General features: G+C 48.6%; 1 protein-coding gene across 1 annotated transcript in view; it reads left to right on the forward strand.

The window, feature by feature from the left end:
* Positions 1-22556, forward strand: part of ALDH22A1 (aldehyde dehydrogenase 22A1) — a 63622-nt gene that overhangs the window by 37005 nt on the left and 4061 nt on the right. The window contains exons 3-6 of the mRNA XM_086494287.1: positions 21393-21491; positions 21570-21697; positions 21853-21975; positions 22109-22262. Coding sequence (XP_086350413.1) covers positions 21393-21491; positions 21570-21697; positions 21853-21975; positions 22109-22262 — 504 coding nt within the window. The remainder of the gene's footprint in view (positions 1-21392; positions 21492-21569; positions 21698-21852; positions 21976-22108; positions 22263-22556) is intronic.

Below are 22556 nucleotides of genomic sequence, written 5' to 3' on the forward strand. Positions count from 1 at the left end.
AAGTCAAACTCTTGCATAAGCTCAACCCATCTAGCCTTCCGGCCTCTGAGATCACCATGATCATAGATATAGCGCAAGGAGTGATGATCTGTCCATGCAACAAACGTAGAGCCATTCAAGTAGTGCCGCCATTTCCTTAGGGCGTGGACTACGGCTAAAGTTCCTTCTCATACGTTGGATAACGCATCTCAACGTCAGAAAGCTTCTTACTTTTAAGCGAACAGGATGTCCATCCTGGTATAATGCCGCACCAATAGCATAATCACTAGCATCCGTTTCAACCACAAACGATTTGCTAGGATCCACAATGTGCAATATTGGCACAGTAGTCACCAAGTGCTTTAGTGTCCGAAAGCTCTTGTCGAGACACTCATTCCAGACAACAGAGGGATTACCTTTACGATGAGGACCCGAAGTCTTCGGCCCTTTCACCCCTCCTTTTAAAAGTTGCGTAAGCGGAGTAGCAACTTTAGAGTAATCCTTGATAAACTTGCGAAAGAATTTAGGAAAGCCTAAAAAGGACTTTACTTGGCGTACATTCTTCAAAATGGGCCAATTTCGCACTTTATCCAATTTTTTAGGGTCGGCGCAAATTCCATAGCGAGTAATGATGTGACCCAAGTACAGAAGCTCTTTCTTAAAGAATTCACACTTAGAAGCCTTAGCATAAAGCTTTTCAGTTCTCAGTACTTCGAGAACAGTGCGTATATGCACTAGGTGCTCAGACAAACTTCGGCTGTACATCAAGATATCATCGAGAAATACAACAACGAAGTTGCCTAAAAATGGTCTCAGCAGATCGTGCATCATCTGCTGGAACGTAGCTGGAGCATTGGTCAAACCAAAAGGCAAGACCAAAAACTGGTAGTGATCGTAACGCGTATGGAAGCCTGTCTTAGGAATATCTTCCAGTTTGATCCGTATTTGATGATAGCCTGATCTCAGGTCTATCTTTGTAAAATACAACGCTCCATGGAGCCAATCTATCAGATCGTCCATGCGCGGGAGCGGATACTTGTCCTTGACGGTGAGCTTATTCAACCCCTTGTAATCCACGCAGAAGCGTATAGTATCCTTCTTTCGAGAAAGTAACACTGGCGCTCCCCACGGGGACTTGGTCGAACAAAACCCCTATCGAGATAATCTTTCAGTTGCCGCTGAATCTCGTCCCATTCGGTTTTACTAAACCGATAGGGTTGCTTTGAGAAGGGTTGGCTACCAGCCACCAACTCAATGCCACGATCTACTCCTCTCGAAGGCGGCAAGCGAGGAGGTAGATCATCAGGAAAAACATCCTTGAAATCAGTCATGATTTCTCGGATAAGGTTGGATTCGTCGGAATCCCCAAGTTCAACAAAAGAACATGAAACATTTTTACGAAATTCAGTGACAGAAGTACGAAGCACTAATGAATCAAACCAAGCAGATGGTACACATTGAGAAAAGTCAACATCAGAAGACTTTACTTCTTTATACATTTCCAAAGAGTAACAACTGGTATTGCAAAACCATTATTTATAGACTTCTGATTACAAAGCGACACAGATACATGAGCCATGTTCTGCTTAACAAAAACAAGAGAGTGATGTACACAGTCTATATACAATGAGTCTTGTTTGTCATAAAACCATGGAATCCCTAAAATAACATCTGCTCTGTCCAGGCGCACGATGTGGAAATCCAGGTTCTCTTTGTAATCAGCTAGCTCGAGCGACAAGTCTGGAACCATCCGATTCCATACATCCGTATCCACGCCACGAGCCATCTTCACGCGATACCCATGGTCACTGTCCCGCGTCCGCAGGCTCAATTTTTGCACCAATTTTGCATCCACAAAATTGTGTGAGCTTCCATTATCAAGGAGTACGGTCACGTCGTGACCATTGATCTTCCCGGGGAAACGGAGAAGATCGTGCTTACCAAATAGTTTGGTGCTAAAAGTACAATTAGTGCATGAACTGTGCGCTAAATGATGGATTTCAACTTGAACAATATCAGAGTTCCCTGAGATCTCGTGAATTTGAACCGAAGGACGGCCTTGCGGTTTCTTCGTCTTCTTCTTGGGGCAATCTTTGATTTGGTGACCCGTCTTGCCACATCTGAAGCAAGCCCCCTTCTTCACTGCATCAACAACTGAAGCATTTCTTGTTTTCTTCTTGTCCTGAGAAGATCTCTGCAGTGATTTGGACTTATGCTAGAATCGGGGTCACTTCTTCGAAGCACCCTCACCGGATTGATGGTCTGCAGTTCTTTTCTTCTCATAATTCGCTCCATTTATTAAATGGAACGTTCTGGCCTTTGCCACTGCATCCTCGACATCAGTCGGGGCTTTATCCTTAATTAAGGCCCAACGATAATCCTCATGCAATCCCAACAGATACATGTGCACATCGTGCGTAGAATCCCCCTTGCATAAGGTGAGCGCCTCTTTGAAAGCTGTCGTATATTTATCAAAAGACAGACTTTTCATCGAAAGACTTTGCAGTTTGGCATAGGCTTTCATAGGGTCCATTTTAGCGAAATCCCTCTTGAATTTCACACAAAAATCAGCCCACGTCGCAGGCTTCTTTGTCATGTTGCGCCACCAGGTAAGCGCCTTACTGCGTAGATAGAGAGGAATCGTCTTAATCCTCCGTTCATCATGCTCCCCATGGAGATCAAAGTATGTGGTCCACTGGTGCAGTCAGTTATTTACGGCCAGTTCCGTACACTCCTTCTCTTCGCCTGAGAAATTCGTAGTTTTGTACGGAATCGTTGTAGTCGGACCACCATGTGAACGCCCAAAAGTAGCAATCTGCATCCGCAATTGCTAGAGATGGGTTTCGCCCTTGGAAATACGCGCAGGCATCGATTGAGCCATATTTTCGAGAGTAGAGAGTTGGGAACTGAGCCCTTGCACGACCCCTTCGAGAGAGGCCAAGCGAAGGTTCGTCTGAACATTCGCGTTTTCCAGAGCGGTAACACGTTGGTCGAAACTCTGGAAAGTACTTGTAATCCATGTGTAAAGAGCATGTGTGAATGGAATTTGGATATTACCTGGCGCGTCGTCACGTTGCACATCTGAGCTGGAGGAATCCATGGCGAGGTGCGTGAAAACTTGGAAGATTCACACGAAACCGGACCTTTTCTGCACTTTTCGGTTGCGAAAAGTTGAAGTTTGAAAAGCTCTACGTGTTGGCGTGAGCGTCTGAAGGTGAGCAGGTGATGGCAGGGGTGCGAGAGCGCAAGCAGATGGGAGAGAGTAGACTCGAGAGAGGAGCAGAAGAGGAAAAACGAAGTTCTCTGTAACTTACAAGTCTATGTGTAAGTGAGTTTTTTTAATAAACTCAGGTTTTAGACTTATTTAAAAAACATTTAAAAAACTTAAGTGTCCTGCCTCTTTTAAAATAAAAGAGGCCACTTAATAAAGCACCAAACACATAGTGTTAAAAAAACTTCAATGCAGGGCTGAAAAAATCGAGCGCCCATCTGCCTGCGAGTGACGCGTGGAGAGGAAAATCGCAACCCCCCCCCCCCCCCCCCCGCCTCGTGGGTATGCGTGCCCAACACACGCCAGAGGCTCTACTATGTGACTCTGGAGCCAGCGCTTAGGAAAATGTCCACGTTGGAAAAAAAAACAGCAACGCAAGTTCCACTTCATCCTCTGCAGACTCAAGGCTCGCTCACAGAGAGAGGTAGTTCTCTCTCTCTCTCTCTCTCTCTCTCTCTCTCTCTCTATGCTTCGCACAAAGGGACTTACAGAGAGATTTGAAAGTACACTATATGCTGAATTTTAATCTAAAGCAGCCAGTTAATGATAAAATACATTGATTTTCATTGAAAACCAGTAAATTCGGTAAGAATCCTCTGATTTTTAGCACTCCCACCTGTTAAATTGCTGAATTTTGTCAAAAATAAGCAAAAAACACATTAAGTTTCACCTGCAAACATACTCATGAGAAGAAAAACGCACAATTTCAGCGGTTAATTAATAAAAACTACGCGAACTCGAGGTTCCCCGACTCGAACCGATCCGTAGGTGTGCACACAGTCCCTCGTGCAGCCAAATCGGCTCTGATACACAGATCGCCTACAGATATGCATCGGACGAATCACCCGACCACAGCCACCATCCGGCAGCTCCCCCGTGCTGGGGCCAGCTTCCGAGGATGTAGGCGTGCATCTGTAAGACCGAGCGTCCCATACCACCCGGCCTCACCCCCTCGAGGTGACCTCGCACACTCCTAGCCTCGTGGGCTAACCACTGGCACTCTGCGAGTGGGGGTCGATCCCCCCGAATGAGGCCCTGGTCTCCCTTTTATAATAATGGCCGGCCACACTGGCCGTGTTCACACTACGTCCGCCCGGACACTGGACGCCCATCTCGACGGTATCTGGGCTAGATCCCCTCTCCTGTGAGCGGGACATAACACTAGGCTTTGGAAAAAGCCGCTCCTTTCCCTTTTTCTTTCTCAGGCGTGCCTTCTCAAAACGTAAGAGCACCCAATCGTCTTCCTTTAATTTCAAATCGCGACGGTGTCGATCTGCTGCCTTTTTGTGTCTTTCCTGAGATTTCTCTAAAGCCTCCCGGACCTTGGCAAAAGCAGTGTCCAAGTCCTTCGTGTATTGGTCGGCTTTAAAAATCTTTTCTTTCGTGCTTAAGAAGGGTGGAACCTTCGGAGCACCTTCAATAATCTCAAATGGCGCCTTCCCCGTCGAAGAGTGGATCGTGTTATTGTAGGCAAGTTCCACCAAAGGTAAAAACCTTTCCCATTGAGTCTTCTGATCCGAGATGTAAGACTTTAGTAAATCCATTCCGATTGAATTTGCAATCTCAAATTGCTCATCTGTCTACGGGTTGTAAGACGACGAGAACTGCAATCGTGTGCCAATGTTCTCCCAAATAGCCTTCCAAAACAAACTCGTGAATCGGGGATCTCTGCCAGAGACAATTGTCTCAGGCATGCCATGGAATTTGAATATCTGGGCAATGAACAGTCTCGCTAAGTGATCCGGCTTGACTGTTTTCTTCATTGGAATGAAATGAGCTTGCTTGCTAAATCTGTCAATAACAGTCCAGATGCCATCGTGACCACTCCGTGTCTTCGGGAGATCAAAAATGAAATCCATAGCATACTTTCCCAGGGGCGGGTGGGAATGGGTAAAGGGTGTAACAATCCCTGTGCTTTATGCCTGTCAAACTTGACCTTCTAGCATACCAAGCATCTGCGTACAAAATCGTCAACGTCCTTCTTGAGTCTCAGCCAAAAGAAGTATCTCTCTACACCTTTCAAGGTGGTATCAATGCCGCGGTGACCCGTAAATGGTGGACATAAGTGGCATTTGGTTAGAACCTTTTCCCTCAACGCTGTGTAACGCACAGCATCGCTTTCTTCATCAAGTAGCCATCCCGAATGGAATATCCTGCTACTACCTCCCCATTCTGTATTTGACCGAATACATCTGCAAAATCTAGATCTGTGGCGTAGTGATCGACCATATCCTTGAAGCTTCTATGATGTATCGCGGAAATAGCCAAGACCAACGGCTTCCGGGACAAAGCATCTGCCACCAAGTTCTTCTGTCCCTGCACATGGACAATTTGGAAGTGAAACTGCGACAAGATGTTCGCCCACCTCATCTGCTTTTCCGATAGTTGCTTCTGTGACAAGAAGTAGCGTAAACTTTCGTGATCTGTGAAGACCGTAAAATCGGCTTCGAGTAGGTAATGTCGCCACTGAGTAAGAGCATGTATAACGGCCAAAAGCTCTTTCTCATATATATGTGCTGTCAATTCCGGCCTTGAAAACAATCGGCTCTCATAGGCATTGACATGGCCTTCTTGCATTAAGACCGCACCCAGACTACGACCACAAGCATCACAATATACTTTGAAAGACTTCTGCAAATCCGGCAAAGTCAAAACTGGTCATGTAGTCAATTTCTCTTTCAATGTTTGAAAGACAGTCACCTTTGTGGGTCCCCACGAGAAAGAGACTCCTTTTTGTGTCAAAATATGCAAAGGAGAAGCAACCTCTGGAAACTTTCTAATGAACCGCCAACATAAGCCCAAGAAGCTTCTGTAACAAACTTGGACACTCCAAGTCAAGATTCTACCACGACACGACAGGAATTTACTTCAAAACAGTTTACAGTTCGCAATTGATTCGACACGGCCCGACGGAGTTCCGTGCCTAGAGGTATTGGCCCCAAAGACTGGCGCCCCTTTCGGTATTTCTTTTTGGATTAATTTGCAACTCAAAGTACAAGGGAGTGGGAGGCTCTCACTCTCAGACTTTGCGTCCAGATGCTCTGAGCAGTGGGAGGCGTGTCCACACTTATAAAGGTTTTACAAGGTATGCCAAAAGCAAAGCCCCGAAAGCTATAAAACAAAAGCTCTCTCTCTCTCTCTCTCTCTCTCTCTCTCTCTCTCTCTCTCTCTCTCTCTCTCTCTCTCTCTTTGAGCCTAGCCCAAAAGCTGCCACTGCTTTTTTTTCCGTACGCAATCTGCCATGTCAGCAAGTCCCGCTTTTTGCGCTGTGAATCGCGGAGATCCGTATGGCAGTGCCACGTTAGCATTCAGCGTGAATCCCAAGAGTGCTTGGCTGCCAAAGAGTGTGTATGTGTTTCTGCTGCCCCATTGGGCCACGCCACGCCACCTGGTTGTGACATACCCCCCTCTTGAAAGCATTGTAATGGCCCTCGATTACGCTTGCAAAACAGACAGAGGCCATAAACTGTCTTAGTAGACACTGACTGTTAGTACCGACGCACTAGGAACACACATCTAGCACATGTACCAATCGGCAGTCACATCATACATCACTTGACATCACAGGACATCACATGACAAATCACATTCACAAATTCATTCGGATCTCAGACCATGATTATTCGGCAATGTATTTAGCAATCGCATCTAGATCCACTCGGAACCTCACAGATGCCCGATTGACTAATCCTTATTGCAACCATGTCTATCGAGATCGTTCAGACCAAAATATTGCAGTCATTTTGCCTATCGGTTCTTGCACTTAAACAAGTCAAGAACAAATCAATATCGAATTCTAGTTCATAAAGTCATACAGCAGAATACTGTCAGCTCACAGTATCCCTAAAACTCAAAGAGACATCAGTGACTTTAATATCAAAAATTGAGGCAATCTGTTGACAAAGGAGTGTACCCTTAATCTTTCTGTCTTTATGTGCCAATATCTGTTCTGGAACAAGGATCTCCTCCTTTTCTTCCAGTTCTTGTTGCTCATCATGCTCCCCATCTTCGGGCACATCGCCTTTAAAAGGATGCAAGAGACTCACATGAAAAGCATTGTGAATTCTCCAAGTATCGGGTAGCTTTAGTCGAAAGGAGACATCATTTATCTTTTCAAAGATCTGGAAGGTCTGTAGTATCGCATACTAAGCTTTGGAAAAAGCCTCTCCTTTCCCTTTTTCTTTCTTAGGCGTGCCTTCTCAAAACATAAGAGCACCCAATCGTTCTCCTTCAATTTCAAATCACGACGGCGGCGATCTGCTGCCTTTTTCTTTCTTTCTTGAGGTTTCTGCAAAGCGTCGCGGACCTCGGCAAAAGCCATGTCCAAGTCAGGCGTGTACTCACCGTCTTCAAAAATCTTATCTTTCATGCTTAGCAAGGGTGGAACCTTTGTAGCACCTTCAATAATCTCAAATGGCGCCTTCCCCGTCGAAGAGTGTATCGTGTTATTGTAGGCAAATTCCACCACCAAAGGTAAATACTTTTCCCACCGAGTCTTTTGATCCGAGATATAAGACTTTAATAAATCTAATACCATTGATTGGCAAATTTAGATTGCCCATCAGTCTGCGGGTGGAATGATGACGAGAACTGCAACCGCGTGCTAATGTTCTCCCAAATAGCCTTCCAAAACAAACTCGTGAATCTGGGGTCCTGTTGGAGACAATCGTCTCAGGCATACCATGTAATCTGAAGATTTGGGCCACAAACAGTCTCGCTAAGTGACCCGGCTTGACTGTTTCTTCACTTGAATGAAATGAGTTTGGTTGCTAAATTTATCAATAACAATCCATATACCATCATGACCACTCTGTGTTCTCGGGAGATCAAAAATTATATGTATGCTGGTATGTCCATGTGTATGTTTATATGTACAATCACATGCATGCATGCTTGCCAGTGCTCGCATACACAATGCATATGTGTATGGACGTTAATGGAATGTTGGTAATGTTAAATATTGGGAAGTGCATCAATTAATAAGATTGAAGTTTTGCACATTGACATAATTGTAGGAGCTACACTTTCCTCCTATATATTTCAGGCCAAAGGAAGTGCATCAATGTCACAAGACGGGCACTACGTGCCAATAGAAAAGAACAGACTGGACAGACTTTTAGCACTTAAATAACAACTGAACTGAGAGAGAGAGAGAGAGAGACGACACACGACACTCTGGACGGGCACCACATGCCAATAGAAAAGAACAGACTGGACAGACTTTTAGCACTTCAATAACAACAAAATTGAGAGAGAGAGAGAGAGAGAGAGAGAGAGAGAGAGAGAGAGAGAGAGAGAGAGAGAGAGAGAGAGAGAGAGAGAGAGAGAGAGAGAGAGAGAGAGAGAGAGAGAGAGAGAGAGAGAGAGAGAGAGAGAGAGAGAGAGAGAGAGAGAGAGACAACACACGACACTAAGTGCCGAAATTCCACCCCAGAGAGTATTGGCCTTAAACCTTGGCGCCCCTTTTGGTATTTCTTTATATTGCATCAACACAGTACAAGCCGGTACTCCAGACTTTGTACCTTCTCCAGGAAGCATGCCAGAGAATGAGCCCTGAGCACATATTTAAAGGCTCTTGGCCTATGAAAAGCAGTTTACATGAGAAGCCTTCAAACTCAAAAGCTTCTGGTCCAAAAGCAATGCCAAAAAGCTACTAGCGTAAATCATGGAAATCCGTACAGCAGTCAACGCAAAACGCGAAAATCCGTACAGCTTGCCACGTCATCATGTCAGTGCAATTTTCGAAAATCTGCCACGTCATCAGTTTGCGCAAGTTTTGAGAGTCCAACTTTATTTGAATCCTTTATGTCACTTGGAACAGTTTGTGACATCTCCCCTTCTTGAAAGAGAGTAATTGTCCGCGATTACATCATATCTGTAAAACAACTCAAGTTAGCTCAAAAATTTCTGAGGGTCATTCCGAGGGACATTCAGTTTGCTCTTTTTTTTTTTTTTTTTTTTGAGAAAAAGATCCTTCTATTAGTTAATGAAAACTGCCCATAGGGCTACATCCACCTCTGCAAGAGAGGGCTACAACAAGCATGGTGGGGAGACTCTCCCAATGAAAAAACAGCATATGTACAATGGGGCTAAATCAAGAGATGGGAGGAGGGAAAAGCCACACAGGTGGACAGTAGTGCCATCTGAGCACCCCCTGGACCATGGAGTAGAACGGCCCAGGGCGCCAGAGTCGAAGGAAAGCCTCGCAGCGCTCCCGCATGCGGTCGGAGCTGCCCTGTAGTCCCTCAAGCTGTCCTCTGAGAGTATGGATCAGCTCTAGCCAAAAGTCACGAACAGTCTTTGCTGGTGGTACAAGGCGAGCCTCAAAGATGCGGAAACAACGGGCCCGCCAGATGAACCAGAGAGCTAGGCCGCTGATGAGCTCCCAACACTCCGCTCTCTCACTGCTCCACTCCTGTGGAGTAAGGTCTGTAGCAGGCTGGAGTGTAGGTCGACCCCCCTGTATCACTATCATCCTGCTGGTGGAAGATAGCTCAAACTGAAGTGCCGGGCCCGTGAGGGTGGACCAAGCCGCTGCCCCCCAAGTGTACTGTCGAGCCGTGGAGAGGGCAGGCATCAGCCGAAGAACTCGTAGCCACACTTGCTGGGCCGAGGGACAGTCCCAAAGACAGTGACGCTGACTCTCCACCAACTGGTCACAGGCTGTACATGCGGCCGAGAGACCACTATGTACAAGCCAGCTCCCTACTGCTGTGGCTCTGTGTGCAACCAACCACTGGAACAAGGTGACGCGCCTCGGCTGTCTGGAGTCCCACAGCCTCTGCTAAAAAGCTGCCAAGAACTCAACTGTGAGACCCTCCTCCTGCCAATGACGTGCTGCAGCGGGGCGGGCCTCACTCTGTGCTGCAAGTATATGACGTCCAAGCCGAACAGTGTACTGAAAGAAAGGGACTCCTGGGCGGTCTGCAGAAGAGAATGGGTCCCTCCATAGCCACTCACCAGGATCCCACTGTACTCGTGCCAGTGGACAGCACTCCCAAGCCCATAGCCTCCAGTGTCCTGTCTCAAGAGCTGCTGGGTCAGGGTCTATGACGCTAGTCCTCCCACAGATGCCCACAACTCGGATCCTCTGGAAACAACACTCTGCTACCTGCGGGGCCTCTACTGCAACTCTCTGTAGTCGTCCCCCACCCTGAAGCTCGAAGAACAGGGCTGGGACAGTCTCTGAGCAAGCCCTGACTGAAATGAGAACCTCCAGTCGTGTGAAGGCTCCCATCCACCGGGGTGCTACTGGCTCGAGAGGCGTGAGCCAGTCAGCTGGAACTGACTCTGAGATGTCTTGACACATGCTCTGAACCCCTCTCATGCCCTGTAGCTGGACAACCTGCACCTCCTCTGACAAACCTGTGAACTCTAGCCAGTCACCTAGAGAGCGCGCTGGACCTGCTGCCATGGGACCCCAAGAAACATGAGGCCTACTCCCAACCAAGTGGCCTCGCTGAGTGCTAACCATGGGGTTCCAGACGAGGGGCTGCCGTAGGTGCTCCTCCGTGCACGTCGGCTGTCTCTGCTCTAGGCCACGCCGTAATAGCTCCCAAGAACGATGCAGACTAACAGCGAATCGGTCCTCCAGTCTCCTGCTCAAACCAACTCGACGCAACTCTGTAAAGATCCATTTGGTCGAAGGTTGCCAAGGGCCTCCTAACTGAGGCACCCTGGCACGAAGCCTCTGCAACAAGAACTCCTTCCAGGGCTCCTCGCCTGGAAGAAGTCCTCTGACGACGAACTTCCCAAGAAGGGCTCTGCTCTGCTGTGCTGGATCAATGATCCCAAGCCCTCCCTGAGAACAAGGAAGTGTGATGACCGACCAAGCCACCTTGGCTCGGGCAATCTGAGTGTCGCGACCTGACCAAAGGAAGTTCTTGATCAGCCTCTGTACCTGGTTGATGCAAGAACTCGAGAAGATCCAGCAAGAAGTGATGTACCACATAGTCGCCAACAACACATGGTTGGCAACTACTACTCTACCAGCCAGCGAAAGTCGGGCTGAGCTCCAATGTAACAGCTTTCTCCTGATGGACAGGAGAAGAGGAGCAATCTGCTGCTCGGGGGACAAATCCAAACCAACCTGACAACCCAAGTACCGAACTGCAGTCCCTGGAGGAATCCACCTGAAAGCCTCTCCTGGCATCCAATCTGGCACAGAAGCACTACCAACCGAGAAAGCCACTGTCTTTCTCCAGTTGATCAGTGCGCCCGATGCACAGCAGAAGGTCTCCAGAGCCTGCCCACATCTGTGTAAATTGGCCTCCTGGCCCTCTAAGTACAAGGCTGAGTCGTCGGCAAACTCAGCGTCCAGAAGCTCATCTCCCCGTAGAGGGAGTGCTAAGCCCCTCAAACCAACCTGCTGTGACACCAAAAATCTGCTCATCGCCTCCGCATAGAACAGAAAGAGAAAGGGGGCAAGAGGACAACCCTGTCTGACCGATCGTGTGAGCATGAAGCGCTCACCTCTACCTCCTGCCAAAAGCACCTGACTGTGAGCCTGTCTGTACAAAGCTGACACCCCTCTGATCCAAGCCTCTAAGAAGCCCATCCTGCGTAGCGTGCCCTCTAGAAAGTCCCAGTCGACTCTGTCGTATGCCTTCTCAAAATCGAGAAGAAGAATCACAAGGTCCTCCCCACGGAGCCGTGCAAGGGCAGAAGCCTCCCAAAAAGTGAAGATGTTGTCAAGGATACTGCGTTCCTTGACAAAACCTGTCTGAGTCCCATGTATAAGGCTCTCCAAAAGTGGCTGAATCCTCAAACTCAGAGCCTTGGCAAGAATTTTGTAGGCTGAGTTGAGAATGGTGATGGGGCGCCACTGTCGAATCTCATCCAAGGAGCCACCCTCCTTTGGAATGAGGTAAATCAGGCCCTCACTCATGCTATCCGACATCACTCCTGTGTGCAGAATGTACTGAAAGGCACTACAAAGATCTGGGCCAAGCAGGTCCCAGTACTCCAAGAAGAAGCTGGGAGTCAGCCCATCCTCACCTGGACAACTACCACGAGGGAGGGCCCTAAGAGCCGTGTGCAGCTCCTCAAGCTGAAGAGGTAACTCAAGCCTCTGCCGCATCTCCTTAGTCACAAGACAGGGCATCTGTGCCCAAACCTGCTCCCTGCATGCATCCTGTCTCTCTGACTCGGGCTCAGCCGACAGTAGCTCACGGTAAAATTCAGTAGCGACTGCACGCATATCCTCAGGCTCACAAACAACTGACCCATCGGGTCTCCTCAACTGATTGACCTTGGCATGCGAGTGCCGAGGTCCCACTGTCTCAAAAAAACCACCTGTCACCCTGTCACCCACCTGAGTCCACTGAGATGCCTGTTGATGAAAGGCAAACTCATGGCGCCTCTCCTCTGTGCAAGCAAGCTCCCGTCGAGCCTGCTGTAACTGCTCCTCCAACCATGGACTGTCTGGATGCTGCTCCTGCATCCTCTGTAGTGAAGCAATGCCTCGTCTAAGACGCTGCTCCTCCTCTCTCGCTGCAGCCCGTCGAGCTAGAGACTCCTGGAGAAAGAAGTGGCTAAGCTGAGCTAGGCCTGAGGCCACTCTGTCTGCAGGTGGAGCCTGGCTGTCCATGCCCTCTGTCCTTAGAGCCTCGACCCTCTCTCTGAGTGCTGAGTCCAACAAGACCCGCTCTGGGATGCGAAGCATCGTGCTCCCACTCCTCTGCCTATCTGCCACTGTGAGAATCACTGGTGCATGGTCCGAGAAGGATGTCCCTGCCAGGATGCCCACTGATCCCCCCAAGTCACTGAAGTGGTCACTAGTGTAGAAGCGATCTATGCGCGATAGATTCACTCCTCCCACTCTGCGGTCCGATCTAGAGAAGGCAAGACTCTCTGGAGGCCTCACAAAGCCAGAATGCTGCCATGTATCCGAGACCCTCAGCGTCATACAAAACCTCTCCCAAGCTGCTAACTCGACTCCATGCACAGTAGCATGGCTGCCTCCGATCCTGTCAGAAGGGTCCTCCAACATGTTGAAGTCCCCTCCTACACACCACTGGTCAACCTGTGGCAAAGACTCAACAATCTGTGACCAAAACTCTGCACGAGCACTCGCCACATTGGGCGCATAGATGTTCAGGAAACCCACAAGGCTACCCTGAACCTGCATATTAATCCACTGAGCCCTGCCTGGTACAATAATCCCTCTGCCCACAATGGCCTGCTGTAGTGAGTCCGCAATAGTCATACATACCCCACCCTGGATGCCTCCAGGTCCAAAAGCAGCTGACCAAAAGGTATCATAGCGTCCACGCAAAATCTGACCACATCGCCGAATGCGGCTCTCAGACAAATGGTGCTCCTGAAGCATAAGGAGATCAATCTCTCCTCCCACAAGGCAACGCTGAAGCTCCTGACGCAATCGGCCCCGCTGTCGCTCAAACTGGGGCCCACCTAGTCCCTGCACGTTCCACGAGACGATCCTCATGGGGAGCGAGAGAGAACAGATGCTGCCGCAGCAGCAAGACGAGCTATCTTCGAAGCAGGCTTGGATGGGGAGTAATCCGCATCCGAGTGTCCTCTAGATAGGCGAGACTGCAGCGAGTGCCTGGTCCAAGCCCAAGCAGAGCGAGCCGTGCGTAAAGCAACCTCCTTTGTCCAGGAGTCCTCATGAATGAATACATAGCAAGGCAAACACTGCGTATCAGCAAAAAAGTACACCACAATGTGTCTACATCCTGCTGAGTCTGGGGGTGTCACCGCAAACTTGGCCAGTGGGCACAACGTCTGCAACAAATCTGTAACGCCAAGTTCTCCCATGTGGTGAGAGAACTCGAGAACCTGTGTATGCAACCATCCCACCACTGAGTCGAGGGACCACTCTGTCTCAGTCCTGCCACAGAGGGGGAAGGAGAAACCAACTGCTGAGTCCAAGGCCTCTGTCTCCCTAGCGGCGAGGAACAAAGCGTGGACTCTGAAGCAGGCTGCCTCGTGGTCTGCTGCGGAGTCGCCAAGAAAACGAGTAAACCCTTAATCGAAGAAATCCCAGCGGCGTCGGAGGTCAATGCTCGTCAAACCACGCGGGATAGCTGCAAGAGAAGATGTCTGAATCTGCAGAGGGGGCCGCATGAAGGGCTGACCCTCTCTCGCTAGGCGACTCGTGGCAAAGGCGCTGCCAAGAGATCTCCTAGCCGCCGGCGAGGGTCCAGTCTCCTGAGCCGACTGAGGTACTGAAGCAGGAGGAGGGGGAGAAGGGGCTGGGGGGGGGCGGGGGAGAGGAGAAGCGGGGTGGGGCGGCAGAGACATGGGGGGGGCGAGGTGGGGGGTGAGCGGTAGCAGAGGGCGGGGGAGGGCATGAGGAGGAGGAGGGGAGATCGGAAGGCGGAGCCGCTGGCGAGGGTGAAGCGGAGGTGGAGGCTGGCGAAGGAGGCTCCTCTTGCTCAAGAGGCCCAAAGCGGTTCCCCGTGGGAACCCACTGCTGCTGAGTAGGCACCTGGGGGCCACTCTGAGTGCCAGGCTGTCGCTGTGGCCCCTGGCGTCGACGGCCACGGGCCTGCTGCCACCCCTCCTCCGCTGGAGCCCCAGGCTCGGAGGGTGGCGCTGAATCTGTGCTCTGTGTCGCTGGCTGTGGCTGCGGCCCAGCCTTGGCAAGTTGGGGCTGAGGCTGGGGTGCGGGTCGTGGTCTCCTCCGTGGACAGGCCTTCGCTAGGTGGCCCATCTATTTGCAAATGAAGCACTGGTTCGGGAGACCCGAGTACTCCACACTCTGTCGAAACCAACCCCCACTCACCCGAGGCAGAAGGATGACCTTCGGGAGCGTGTGGGTATCTCTGACCAAAACTCGAACTGAAGGGATGCCAGCCGCCTTGGCAGCTACTGATGCTGCCGTACGAGGTGTCTCCAGGACTGTCCCGATGACGGAGCCAATCCTGGAGAGAAGTGGAAGGTACTCCCTCCGTAAACCCGGAAAGCAGACTGAGATGGGGATGTCTGCCTCCTCTACTAGCACATCCGAAGTCGGGTCAAAACCATGTCGCCACTGTTGAAAGTGGGCGCGTGATGCTCGGATGGCCAGTGGACTCATAGCAATGACCTTGGAGGCCATCTCGGAAGTCTCGAACTCAATCTGGTAGTACCCCCGTCCGAGAATCTGGACATCCAAGATCTTGCCCACCTCTGCGAGAAGGCGAGCCTGGAGAAGGTCTCGCAGCTCTCCTCTGCTAGGTCGAGTGCCGAGAACCTTGCAGATGACCGAAGTCGCCTGCAAGCGCTCTACCTCTGCGGCAAGGCTCGCTTGCTCTGTCGGCGAAAGAGCAAGTCGAATGGTGGGCTCAGCGGGGTCGGGCGAGGGGGCTTCAGGCGAGTCCCTCTGTGGCGAAGCTGGAGCCTCCATCTGTGTCTACTGCTGTGGCGTAAGAAGAGGACGACGGGAGGATGCTGCAGAAGGGCGCGCAAACACTGCTCCAAGGAGTTGGAACAGATGCCGAGAGTGCCGAAACTGCAGGGAGCAACCGAGGCGGGGGGCCCAAACTGATGGGTGAACGGGCCGAGACGGGGGGGGGGGGGGGGGGGGGGGGGAGATAAAGCGGGTTTGGGCTAAGGGATGAGGGCGTGAGGCGGCAGCATGGGATGAGGCTGAGGGCGGGTGGCGGCAGCAGGGGGCTGAGGGCGGGCAGAAAGGCTGGAACAGGGCAGCGCGAGGGGGGGGGGCAGCGGCGGCAGAGGGCAGGCGGGAGGGACAGCAGGCGGGGGGTAGCGGGGGCTGAGGGCAGCACGAGGAGTACAGCGGGCAGCACGTGAGGGAGGGGGGGGGGGGGGGGGGGGGGGGAGGAGGCGATGGCGATGGCGCAGCGGGAGAGTACAGCAGCAGCGAGCTTGAACCTGTGACTAATTTTCTTTTGGACCATGAGAAAGCCTACAACAATTGCTCTTTTTGTTAAGGAGTTAGCTTCTTTATTCGGCTCTTTTGATCAAGGAGTTAGCTTCTCCTTTCGTCCAGATTGGAACTCTTGATATTCCGGCATAGTAAAATTAGCCATCACACCCAGACCGTACTTATCTTCGACGGGTGTCTTGATGCACTAAAATTACATACCCAGGCAATCTCATCCAATTAGGAATATTCAGTGATTGGCACATCACAATGCAACACAAATGCTCACATATGCATGTTACAAGACATAGAAACATAAAGCCGCCGATGAACACTTCCCTCGCAAATAACCATCCCGGTCCGGGCCATGAGCTGTTCAACGACTCCTGTCACGAGTCTGTGGCAACTAACTTTACTTGTTGATTTCTTTTTGGGGGAATTTTATTTGACTTGTTTTAAAGCACCCCTCTGGAAATGCCAATGCCCGAGTTGCATGGTGTGAGGCGGACAGTGAGAGTCTAGGCAAGACGGCCAGTGAGCACTAAAGTTGGACAAATGGATTAAGGTTAGCCACGGTGGGGCTAGGAGTGTAAATCATCTGATAGCTGGCCAACATTGCATTTTTTAATGTGGTTCCAATGGTGATTGATGGTCAGAAGACCCGTGTGAGTGCCATGGAAGCATCTCCTAAAATTTAGGGAATTGCTATTTTGGACCAGATAAGTGTTCGCGTCATTAGCTCTAGAATGACAAGGGGAACATTTTATTGCTCTGCTGCCAAGTCAACTGATGCACCAGTTGAGATAATTTTAGCCAAGCTAGCCAAAGTCGGAAATTGGGTGAGGTGTCACTCTGTGAGCAATTCTGCCACTTTGGGAGAGATGGGGCGCAATTTTCAGCAGCTAAGTGGATTGCAACAGCAAGTACAAGAGCTATGGAATGCTTGCTTACCCTCTTATGTACAGTGCGGTGCCAGGAGTGATGCCCTGCACTCTCTCTCTCTCTCTCTCTCTCTCTCTCTCTCTCTCTCTCTCTCTCTACTATTGGAGTGAAACAGGGGTGTCCTTTGTCCCCTACACTATTTGGTATGTATGTAGATGAGGTTTCTGACTACATTGACAGAGGCGCTCAGCTAGCAGGGATATGGATCCCTTTGTTATATATGTTGATGATATTGTGTTGATATCAGAGTCACCAGAGGGCATGCAGAGACAGTTGGATGCATTGCACAGCTTTGCAGAGGATAGTGGATTGTCTGTGAACCTTGGTAAAACCAAGGTTATGGTGTTTAACACCACACCATAGTGGGTCAAGAGATCGGCACCTACACTCGTATATGGTCAGGACACTGTGGAGTACACAGATGCATAAACATATCTGGGGGTGGTATTCACGGGACCGAGGTTTACACTGAGGAGAGCAGCAGAGACTAGATTGTCCAGAGTCTATGCGGCATTGGAGGGCTAGAGAGGATATGTCGGCAGGTTCAGTTTCAAGAACCACGAACAAAGCTATGGCTCTTTGATACTTTGGTTGCTTCAGCTATGCTTTATGGGATCCAGGTTTGGGGACCATCTGTGAATCATTACAGTTGGAGGAGCATGGAGAGACCCTTGGTATTTATGATATCTCGGATGATTAGAGCCAAGGCCTCCGTACCACATGTGATTATTCGAGCGGAGGTAGCCGCCCCTCCTATAGAGATTGAGGCTCTTACCAGATCAGTGTCCTTTATGCATAGTCTATGGGATACACATAGAGGCAGATATACTAGATTGGCTCTTGAGTCCTCTAGACAGTTAGCGATGCAGGGAGACGCATCATGTTGGTATGCGCAGATGACCTCATGGTTTCAGAGGCATGGTTTCAGCATTGATAGACTGCCTCCTTTTCAGTATTCCCTGGGTGCACCCTCACTGCCAGTCACACAGACGGAGATCACTAGACTCATTCGTCAAGATCTTATACAGTTGGACACCAGGAGGACATGGGTAGAGCCGATGCAGGAGTTGGGCACGAAGATGGCTTTCTACAAAGAGCATCTTCTCCAACTTTCGGGAGATGGGTTTGTGATTCGTCCGAGCTACATGGACATTCATTTGTCTCATGGTCTACGATGTGCTATTGGTTAGATTCGCACATCCGCACATAGCTGGAGATTGAGACGGGTAGATTCAGAGGGATACCACCGGAGTATAGGATATGCCAACTATGCGATAGAGAGCCAGAGACAGAGCTAACACTACATATGCCACTGCATTGTGTATTATGAGATACGAGGGCGCTTCCATTGCTTATTCAGGGAGGGTTTTGGACCCCTAGATAGAGTCATGAGGTATCAAGATCAGAGATGCCTTGGCTTATATCTACTTGAGCTACATCGACATAGAGATTGTCTGTTGAGGAGACATGGAGTACGACAGTCACAGAGACAGATCACAGATTTCTTTGGATCGAGGGAGCCAGGAGACCAACCATCAGCACAGAGTTGTACCCACATTCATACCAGAGGCACCCTCATTGACAGGGCGATTGAGCTCGGGAGATCGAGACGACCACGACCGAGACACAGGAGCACACTCCATTGATGGAGACTCCAGCAGAGGATCAGACATCTAGAGTGTCATTGAGGGCCTATTCTACATTTCACATTTTATGTTTCACGTTTCACACTTCATTTTTCATTTTTCACATTTTACATTCAGTACTTTTTGTACTTGTACGTCAGACATTGTATTAGATTCACCACTTTGTATCTGATGGTCTCATAGGTCATTTTGGCCTTTTGAAGACGTTAATATATCATTTCATTTCTCTCTCTCTCTCTCTCTCTCTCTCTCTCTCTCTCTCTCTCTCTCTCTCTCTCTCTCTCTCTCTCTCTCTCTCTCTCTCTCTCTCTAAAGTAAAGTAAAGAATTTCGGGTGAAAGCCAAAGCCTACTGGCCGGTTTCAACTCTCTCATCACTCCTCCCGCAAATAACCTAAAAAGGTCCGAGCCATGAGATATAGAGGCCTTTTACAACCAAACGCCCCCCAGACCGCAACGTGTGGTGTTTGGAGGTGCTGAGAGTAACCACTACTCAGACTTCTTAATACTCCCCCCGTAAATAACCATGCAGGTCCGGGCCATGAGTAACAACACTTTTCAATCATTCAATACTCCCCCCACAAATAACCACAAGGGTCCGGGCCATGAGTATGAACAAGCATTCTCAAAGATTATTTCTCTCTCTCTACTCGGGAGTAAAATCACCAATCATTGAAACTAGTATTAAAACCAGAGTCAAACATTTCAAATCGGCACCAAGATAGGTTCAAAACAGATACCATCCATTTCAAACAAATTTCAAACAAAGTTTCAAACAGTACTTTTTCAAACAAAGTTAAAAAGTATCTAACTATAAAACAACTAGAGAGTTCATTCAAGGTTTTGTTCGGACAACCGAACTTTGAGGACGACTGGCTTGCCCTTCTGCATCACAGTGATGGTTCGATTCCGAACCTGGAGAGTCACATCATTCTTGTCATGCCAAGGCATGCCTAATAGAATGTCACAATTGCCCAACTTCATGATGTGGAAATCAACTTTTCCATGATAATCTTGAATAGTCACTAGACGAGCACCAATGAGCCGTACCACTTTCTGAGTTTGCCGTGTGGCTAGCTCAGCTTCAATTTTTCCACCCTCTGTATCATAATTAAAGTGCAGCTGCTTTAAGAATTTTGGATAGATGAAGTTCTCTGTAGCTCCGGGGTCAAAGAAAATAAGGGCTTTGAAGCCATTGGCTCTGCCATATGCTCGACACAATTCATTTGTACTCTCAAGGCGTAGGCCATAGATGTCAAGTACTAATCCAATGGCCGGTTTAGCTCGTTTGGCTGGAGATAGTCCTGGGTTTCTGTCGACCGTGAACGCGGGAGTCGGTTCCGCGGGTCTGTCAGTGCGTTGGGGACAACCAAAATAGTTATGTCCTGTTTGAAAGCATCCAAAACATCGGCCTTCTTGTAGTAAGGTGTCTCGTTGTTGAGGTGTCAAACGAGGTCTTTGTGGTTGAATTTCATGAGACTCTCGAGAATTTGTTCTTTGTTGGCAAGAGTTGTGGTTAGTGGCCGGAGATTCTTCTGTGGTAAACTCTACCTTTCCCTTCATTTGTTTGTCGCCAACTGTGGCATGGTCCATAAGTTCTTGCATGGTGGAGACTTGCTTGGATAGACAATATTCCTCCAATGGTGTATTGCTCGCATTGGGCCTCCAAGGGAATAGATCTAAAGAAAGACACCGGAAGGTACACGTCAAGAAACCTTTGGTTATATTCGTCCATGGTTTCGGTGGCAAGCATTTTCAAGTTGTCCCACTTTGCTAAAATCCGGACTTCAAACATAGAAGTCATGTAACTACGTGCAAAAATTGTCTTGAAAGCTTGCCAGGTCCTTGGAGCATGTGGTTGTGTCGCGATTGAACTCCACCATTGCATAGCATTATCTTTAAGAAATCCCGTTGCTCGAGAAATCTTGGATCTTCTGTATAGTTCCCTAAAGCATAGATGTTGTCGAATTGCTGTAGGAACTGCAATGCTTTCTTGCGATCTTTCACCCTGGAAAAAGTGAAAAATTTGACTGTCATGCCGCCATCTTTGAAATCTTTGGGTTGGTTAGGCGCATATCCCGGGTATGGATAATAAAGGTATCCATATGGGCTCCAACTATTGTAGCTTGGTGGCGGTGGCGGTGGTGGTGGTGGTGGTGGTGGTGGTGGTGGGGGCAATGGCGGTGGCAAAGGCAGTTGCATTGGATCAAGGTCAGATGGCTGCACCATATTCCTGAAGACTCCCCCGATCGGAAAAGACGGCTGAGAAGTTTGCCAGTTGGAAGCTCTCGTACTTTCTGTTGCTGGAGGAGGAGGTACCACTTGGGGCATCAGAGGGAGTAACATGTAGTTCAAAAATTGTTGAAAACTTTGCAGCATCGGAAGATTCTGCTGAGGATGCCGTGAAAGAATGTCAATTTACCAGGTATCTGATGAGTTGGAGGGCTCAAAGTCTTCCTTGTGAATATGTAGAAGGTTAAATAATGGTGTGCATGCATTCTTACAGAAGTGTTTTTTAGCTTCATGATTCTGGCATGAATCCTTTTGTTGTGCGATGTTGTTATTCATGATCCATGCAGTACAGTATCAAGTCAAAATTTGACAATTTGATGGGTGTTGTGATAATTTCAGCTTAGTTGTAACATAATGATAAGCACAAGGGTCAATGCAGTTGTGATGTAACTGTCATGTTCACTTGTGGGATGCAACTTTTTTGTATGTAAGGTTCCTAGAAGGGGGGGAGGATATGGAGATAAGGTGAACTGCTATGAACCAGCTACCATGAAGTATCTTGGTTATCTTCCAATAACTAACAAAGATGATGTAAGATTCTTTCTTCAAAAATGTTTTTAAAAGTTTCTAATGATATCTGCTTAGTCTTGATCCCACCTTGCCTTGAAGGTTAGAGATCATGTCAGGCGGGCAAGGGTAGCGCAGAGCACATGGGCAAATAGCAGCTTCAAACAACGGCGTAGATTTTTGAGGGTCTTGTTAAAGTACATTCTTGAGAATCAGGAGCTTATTTGCCAGTGAGTGCAAATGAGCTTTTGTTGCTGCCATTGGCTCTTTAACTTGTTACAATTTCTGTTCTGCTCATGGAAGTATGTGTCAGTACAAAGGCAGCTGTGGTGTTGAGAGCGATGTCTTGTTCTCCTTTTTTGAAGCTCTACCACCTGGTCTGTAGGGTGTCGAGCAGAGATTCGGGAAAAACAATGGTCGATGCTGTACTCGGAGAAATCATGACCACTTGTGAAAAGATACACTGGTTACTGGATGAGGGAGAGCGTTGGCTAAAGACAGAGTACAGGTAACAAAGATCCCTTTCGTTGGAAAGGCTGCAATTTGTTTTATATCGGGCTTATGTGCAACCAGGTAATGGTTGGAATGAAGGCTTGACATCTTCTAAAGACACGTGTTTTGTTTGGTATTTATGAACATAGGTCTGTTGGTCGGGCTATGCCTCATAAGACAGCAAGGGTTGAGTACCATCCTTTGGGTGTCATTGGAGCTATTGTACCATGGAATTATCCTTTTCACAACATTTTCAACCCCATGCTTTCAGCTGTATTTGCAGGGAATGCTATTGTTATAAAGGTAACTTTCGTTCTTTACTTCCTTAAAATAAGTGTCACGGACAATGTCTTTATAGAAGAGCAAATAGATTGTAAGATATATGCTCTATCAGCACTAGGCAAAATTAGGTGGGGTGGCTTCCCAGGGTACACCCTCAAGTCACCTAACATGGTTGCTTTCTTAATTGTTATTTACAGTTTTAATATTATATTCTCTCCTGTCTTTCAATGACGTGGTTTCAGAGGTTATAGCATCATCGCTTTATTTTAATTTGAAGACACTTAAAACTAGTGCAAATATGGATGCAATGCATGA

This window comes from Adiantum capillus-veneris, chromosome 21 (genome assembly GCF_014529385.1).
Source record: "Adiantum capillus-veneris isolate H3 chromosome 21, ASM1452938v2, whole genome shotgun sequence".
In the NCBI taxonomy this organism is placed as follows: Eukaryota; Viridiplantae; Streptophyta; class Polypodiopsida; order Polypodiales; family Pteridaceae; genus Adiantum; species Adiantum capillus-veneris.